General features: G+C 40.9%; 1 protein-coding gene across 1 annotated transcript; it reads right to left on the reverse strand.

Annotated features, from left to right (window-relative positions):
- Positions 1-2,846: 2,846 nt before the first annotated feature.
- LOC133908308 (transcription factor bHLH167-like) lies at positions 2,847-6,905 on the reverse strand. The gene is made up of 2 exons (XM_062350301.1): positions 6,392-6,905; positions 2,847-3,537 (listed from the first exon to the last, which is right to left on the reverse strand). Exons 1-2 carry the CDS (start codon positions 6,611-6,613, stop codon positions 3,136-3,138), a joined length of 624 nt encoding a protein of 207 aa, XP_062206285.1. The 5' UTR covers positions 6,614-6,905; the 3' UTR covers positions 2,847-3,135.
- Between the last annotated feature and the right edge of the window lie 448 nt (positions 6,906-7,353).

A 7,353-nucleotide genomic window follows, 5' to 3' on the forward strand; every position in this document is an offset into this window, starting at 1 on the left:
TAGGTTGTTCACCGCTGGTGATGTCGTGGGCCTTCGGGCTTGCTAGGGACGCCGTGCGTGCTGGAGTTTCCTCGATGCGAAGCTTCTGTTGCTCCATCGCCTCCCTGTTGCCGCCTCTGCGCAATGCACCACAGACGAACAAGTCATCATGCCGTGCCTCCCCGTGCTAGCGTCTAGCCGTGCTGTCCAGTAAGCTCTAGCATGTCGTTTTGATGCACGTATATGCTACCATTGTCCGTTCTTTTGCTTGGCCATGTTCTGGTGTGCGCGTGTGTCGCCATTGGTTCTTTTGATCTTTGATGAGCTCCATCCAACGCTTGTGTTGTGGCCTTGTGAGTTGATTTGGTGCAGGTACATGCCATTGTCGAAGTTGGCTGGGATATGCTCCACCGGCTGAGTGTTGGAGAGCCGACAGTGTGCCGGTAGGGTGTCTAAGTGCCGCTGTGCGTGAGTACCTATGGGCATTTGATCTATCTACCGTGCCCATGTTTGAGCCGGCCATGGTTCTTAAAAAAGGGAGATTTTGACCCAACCTTTTTTGGAGGCTTTTGCAGGAGCCGAGGTTCGAGCCCCGGCCGGCCGGCTCCTCCCTTGGAGCCTATCGAAGTTATGACTACTAGAGGCTATAAGAACATATCTGAGAAGTTCTTGTTAAGCACAGGGTTGCATCACTCTAGAACGCAATTGAAGAACAAGTGAGTTGCACTTAAGGGTTTGTATAGCTTCTTGCTATGGCTTAACAAAAGTACTGGTCTTGGATGGGACAATACTAAAGAAACAGTGATGATAAGTAACACTTATTGGAAAGAGAACACAAAGGTACTATTTGTCTAATAATGTCCATTATTTACGGAAAATGTATTTTAGACAAGGTGAACCTAATATTATCTTCTAATATTTTCAGAATCATTTAGAATGGAGGAAGCTCAAGCATGGTCCACCAAAGTGCCTAGATGAACTTCAGATCATGTTTGATCTTACTGTAGTAGATGGTTCTTCTTCTTGTGTTCCTGGAGAAAGAATTGGAGAAGGGGCAGGTGAAGGAGGTGCAGAAAATTGTTGTGAGGAGAGCAATTCAAAAGGTAGCAATCTATTTAAGAGATGTAGTAGTAGCAATGCTACGAGCCCAAAAAAGAAATTATATAATCCCATGGTGAAGATAATGAAGGGCATTTGAGATACATTGTAGTCCAATAGTGTTGTAGCCAACAAGGTGATGTAGGGTGAAATGAGATTTGAGTCCATTAAGAAAGTGATGGCCTTAGCGGTGGATTGTTGGGCAACAGAAGGAAGTGTGGAACATTTCATGGCTAGCCAACTATTTATCAAAGCTGAAAACCGTGATGTGTTTCACACCATAACCACCAAGGAAGGGAGGCTCACTTGGTTGAAGATGTGGTGCAAGAAAAAAGGCTATTAGTAGTTATCTTTATTACTTGTGTCAATTTATTTTGCTTGAACCTATGTTTGGCAATGGCTATGTAATAATTTGCTTGAACCTATTGTTGACAACAACCTATGTTTGACATTATGTGTAAACTATTGCTAGTTTATTTGTAGATGAACACATATGGAAGTGATGATGAGGATGAAGCATTTGATGTTGCACGCAACCAACTTAATGTGCTTGAACAATATGGAGCAATATCATGCACATTTGGTATGTACTATGCTGACACTTTCTTGAACAAGTCTAGGAGAAGAGAACCTGTTGTATCCAGTTATGAATGGGTTATGAATACCCTTAATATTCCATCATCTTTCTATGACATGTTTAGGATGAGTAGGCCACTTTTTGATAGGCTACATAACTTGTTGTTGTCATCTTATGACTTGAAGTCAACTTGCAAGATGAGCTCTATTGAAGCTTTAGGCATGTTTTTATGTATAATTGGTGCTCCTTAGTCATTTAAAGTTGCAAACCGGTTTGAGAGGTCAAAAGAAACAATTAGTAGGGAATTCATGAAGTGTTGGATAGTATATATCTCCTCTCAAAAAACCAAGGAATCTAGAATTTACAACGGTGCATCCAAGACTTTAAGGTGCTTGTTTTGCACTATATTTTAATAATTGCATAGGTGCAATAGATGGTACTCATATTCTAGTCGTTGTGCCTTCGTCAAAGTAGGTACAACATGTGAGATGTCATGGATATTCCACTCAAAATGTGTTGACTATATGTGACTTTGATATGAGGTTTACTTTCGTTATTGCGGGATGGCCCGAATCGGTAAATAACATGATGGTGTTCAATGATGCTTCATAGAAAAATGCCGATAAGTTCTCATTTCCTTCACATGGTATAGTCGCATATTCCCTTGATGTTATCTCACTTGTCTCAATATTGAAGCTATTTTTCATGGCATACGTTATTTTCCTAGGAATATTTGATCTTTGTTGACTCGGGCTATCCTAATCGAGTAGGTTTTCTAGCTCTATATAAAGGGATAAAGTACTATTTATCAGAGTTTCAACAAGGCTCACGTCCTAGTGGAAAGAAGGATATATTCAACCATTTGCATTCATCTCTTCGCAATGTGACTGAGCATTCATTTGGTGTTTTGAAGATGAAGTGAAGAATTTTATTAGACTTACCAATTTATCCTATGCTAAAGCAAACAAGAATAATACTAGCATGTATGACTCTTTATAACTTCATTTGAGATAGTGTTATGAGTGATGAAGATTTCGATATGTAGGATCAAGATGAAAATTACATGTCAATACTCGAAGCATCTTCATCTCAAGAGAGTGATGACAATAGTGAATTAGGAGATAAAGAGGGAGATATGAATGTCTTCAGTGATAATCTTGTTAATACTTTATTTTCTATGAGAGAATATATATATATAAAAGGCAGTATGCTTGCTTGATTGATTGCTCCTACATATGCACAACTTCAAATTAACCAGCTTCCCTTTCCATGAATCAGAGCCGGTCATAGAGATGCATCTCTCAATCTACCACTGCGTTAAGTACGTCTTGGCTACACAACATTAATGGACTGATTATTCCGTTAATACCGTCTTGTTCGTAGGCCTTCCTGAATCGTGACAGCGCAAACAAGCCACTGAACTGTCACTGTCTTGATTTCTGGCTGGCTGGCAGCCGACTCACTCGACGCTTTCGGTAGGTTCAGACGAGGAGGCCTTGCAGCCTCTCCGAGACCCTAGATGCCTCGAGCCCGATCCTGGAGCTGAGAGCCTGCGAGTGGATGGTGTAGAAGATCTTGTCGCCGACGGCGGAGAAGCTGGCGCTGACGACCTCGGCGCCCTCCTGCTCCAGCACCGTGATCACCTCGTGCAGCTTGAACGGCCGCCCGGCGTCGCTGATGAGCACCACGTCCAGCGTCCCGTCCTGGTACCGCGCCTCGACCATCGGCATGAGCACGCCGGCTGCGGCCGCCGTTCCCTGCGTGTGGCAGGAGCTGCTATGGCCGCCGCCGTCCTTCCTCTGCTTCAGCTCCTCGATCCGCTCCTTGAGCTGCTTGATGTACGCCGCGGCGTTGTCCAGGTGGTCCAGCCGCGTCACCGTGTCCTGCGACAATAGTTCAACGCATTTTTAATTTTTCTACATTGGGAAGTATTATAATAATTATTACTCTATCAGATAACGACGCATTCTTGCCAAACCAGTATTATTATCAGATTATTGTAAGTGAAACGGACCAGTGCTAGTACTGTACATCTTTCCAAAAAAAATTGTGTTCGTAGATAAGCATTAAGCAACATGCCGATACTAAATTAGTAGGAGTAATGGAGTATTCCAGCAGACAGCATGTCAGTGTCCAGCTACAGCTCATGTGATGGAGCTTGCAGCTGACGCAATTGAGTGAAGAGGAAAAAGAAGAAGAAGGGCGTCTCTATCAGAGGATGATGCAGCAGCACGGTGGTTGGCTGAAAACTTAGCCATTGGGGGAGCACAGACAAAAGTGAATTGTGGTGGGTTTCAGAAGGAATCGTTGGAAATCTTTATGGATTAGCAGCAGTAAGTTGAGTTGAGACCTGCCTATCCATCCGGCCGGATGATCTGACTTCTTGTTTACTTATATTACTTTTATTTTAAAATAGATATTATTTTAAAATATATATAGTTAAATTTTAGAAATTTTATCAGTAATATACACAAAATTATTAGAATTTAGTACATAATAATAATAATAATAATAATAATAATAATAATAATAATAATAATAATAATAAAAAAAATTTATCATAAAAATACTTTAACATCATCTATTTTTATTAATTTTTACTAAAAGATAATTATTAGAAATAATAACTAAACGTGCTTGTTAGAAACTATGTTAATATTCTAAACTACGAGTAAATTATTTAAAATAATAATTAAACGTATTTATTAGAAACTATATGGATGTTCTAAACCGAGTAGAAAAGAACAAAGTAGTAGTTATAATAGCCCACGATCGAGGTGATATCGAATCCGGCACGTGCCTACAAACCAATGCTGCGCATGCGACATCTCACTCTCACCCCCGAGCGAGCGCGTCTCTGTCACCACTCACCGAGCGGGCAAGAAATCCATGGCAGTCACAGCACGTGGCTGAATGCAGAAAGCACGTGGCTGAATGCAGAGAGCACGTGGCTTGGTGAGTGCTGCTAGAAAACATTACCGGTAGGGATAGGCGTGGAGATCCGTGAATATTAGTAGATCACTTGGTTCAAATTACTAGGTAGATTCACGGATCTCTCTACACCATTTTTAAGACAGCTCTAATAATTACAGTTAACAGCTAATTCTAACCATTAAAGTTGCCCTTGATTACCGGAGCTGCAACGGTGGCTTGGATTGATGCCCTCCCGGAGCCGGAGGGAACAAAAGCAGTGGATAGCTACATTGATCCAATCAAATCATATCAGATCAGTGGAGCAATCTCGATTCCTCCCTTTTGCAAACCCTTTTTTATCACCTTTTGATTTACACGTAGGCTATGATCTGTTAATGTTTTCTGCTACACAGAATAATTGGCTCCTGCAGTTAGAACTACAAACAAGAATGACACGGTTTAATTTCTTTTACTACAAGAATGAATGACACAATTGGAAATACCGGATGGAATTAACAGTTGAGGGTGTGTTTGGTTAAAGAAGGTTAGATGGGATAGAACCATCTATATTTTTTGGATCAGATAATCTATTTTTTTTATTTGGTTAGGATGGATGCAATAAGCCAGTTTTTTATTTGGTTGATGGGATTAGAGTGGATATGATGAACTAGTTTTCTGTTTGGTTGGTGATGTTAGAGTGGATAGGATGATTCATTCATATTTATATGCATTACATGAGTATTTAGATTAATTTGTGTATGTTTGAATTTCTTTGAATTCAAATTGAATTAAAAAGATAATATGACATGGATAAATATACATATAAATAGAGCATTACAAATGAATTTATTTTTTCAGCAAATAACCTAGGATTAAAAATATTTTTATAAATTAGTACATCATATGAGAAGAATATTAGTGATTTTTCTAGATTTTTAGAAATTTATTTGAGGCATTAAAAATTTCTAGAAGTTGTAAAAGTAGATTTCTTTAGAGAATTTTAATTACATATTGACTCAAACTTTTTGGATTAAATTAATTAAAATGAATTGCTAGTAAGCTCTACTTTGTTAAAAAAACATTTAGGATTTTTAAACTACTAATATATTCTCTGATAAAATAAAAAATTAAATGAAAAAACATAATACACACGAGCACGAACGCACGGACGAGCACTAAACATGGATAGCTCTAGTTTTCACCTGGTTGGCTCTATCAAGCATAAGAGAGAATATACTCTTATCCTAGCCACCATATCCATCCCATCTCTCAAATCGAACATTAAAAAAAAAACTGAATGAACATTTCCAAATGAGCTCATCTGCAACCAAACGCACCCTGAAACTACCGATGGTTTAAGCCACATGATATCAGTTATGTGCATTTTCATGTGAACAAGGACGTTTTACTGTGCAGTTATTATTCCATAGCCCTGCGTTACCTTTTGTGCCATCAGCTACTGAAGCAGTAGTATGCTTCAGTTTTTTTGTACGTCATTTTTAAGATAGATGTAGTATTGTTCAGCTGGCTTCGTTTCTTTGAAGCAAAAGTTAATTGGCTTCTTTTTATCTTTTGGCAATTTTTCTTTGACAAGCAGGACGGATGCTTGTGACATGAAACTAATCCCAAATCTGGGAAGGACATGGACCCTCAGGTCAGCAGTCAAAATGTTGATTGAGCTGATTCAGAAGCTGCCAGGCCCCAGTGGAGCTAGATCTGGGAAGGAATGGATGATGGCATTGCGGAGATGATCACAGCGTAGATCTCAACACATTCCATTGCTGGGATTGGGGAGAGGAAGAACTAAAGGAGACAGAGGTTTACCTTGCTGGGATTGGCTGCTGCTGCTTCCGAGAGGAGGGACGCGTGCTTGGCGGCAGGAGGGAGGAGGGAGGAGAGCTTGAGGCTGAGGCCCTTCATGTGCAGCCTCCTGTTCTTCTCCACGTCCTTCCTCTCCATCTTGCAGCCGCCGCCGCTGCTGTGCGTGTTACCCTCCCCTGCAGCCGCGGCCGAGCTACCCCCGCTGCTCTGCCTCCTGCTCTTCATCTCTCTTTCGTTTGTTGCTTCTGTCGTCTTTCTCCGGCGGGGAAGAAATCAACGTTACGTACCCGATGAACGGAAAGCTGGCTCCTTCGTCCACTTAGCCTTTACGACGAGGAGGCAACTAGAGACGGGGACGAGGGATGATTGAAGAGCGGAGGGGGGGGGGGGGGGGGGGAGTGATGTATGGAGGCTGGAGCTAGCTGGTTGTGCTTTGCCGAGGATCTCAACGTGGTTGGCCACTCATTTATACAGGTGAGGGTGATGGAGTGGACGGACGGAGGAAGGAGAAGAAGGGGGATTGTTACTGGGAAAATATAGTGTGAAACAGGATAAAAATTATTATAAAATTTATGATAAAAATAATAAAAAATATATATGATAAAATAAAAAGAAAATAAATTATCATAGATTGAGCTCTAAATACATAAGACTATGTATTATTTTCCGACTGGGCTATCCTCGCCAAACAATCCTATGAGCTGAGCGAGGCATGGATGGATATAAAGATGTTTAAATAGGTCGTATTTATTAGATTGATTTGAGACGTGATATTGTAGGTATAGTTTAGACACGGTATAGTCTAAACTGAGATGGGTCAGATCGGCATGGCACAATCTTGCTAAGTCGGGTCGACACAGGCACGGTCCAGCCCAGGCCGGTATGGGTACGACACAGCTAGACACGATCCGACCCGATACGTATAGGTCTAACCATTTTCTAATATTTTTTTAATTTTATAGTTA

Source organism: Phragmites australis, chromosome 1 (assembly GCF_958298935.1).
Source record: "Phragmites australis chromosome 1, lpPhrAust1.1, whole genome shotgun sequence".
Lineage (NCBI taxonomy): Eukaryota > Viridiplantae > Streptophyta > Magnoliopsida > Poales > Poaceae > Phragmites > Phragmites australis.

Bases quoted from the DNA above. Each gene is read 5' to 3' on its own strand.
- LOC133908308 (XM_062350301.1), bottom strand. From the start codon at position 6,613: ATGAAGAGCAGGAGGCAGAGCAGCGGGGGTAGCTCGGCCGCGGCTGCA. The intron at 3,538-6,391 runs GTAAACCTCTGT...CTATTGTCGCAG, and splicing joins CAGCAGCCAATCCCAGCAAG to GACACGGTGACGCGGCTGGA.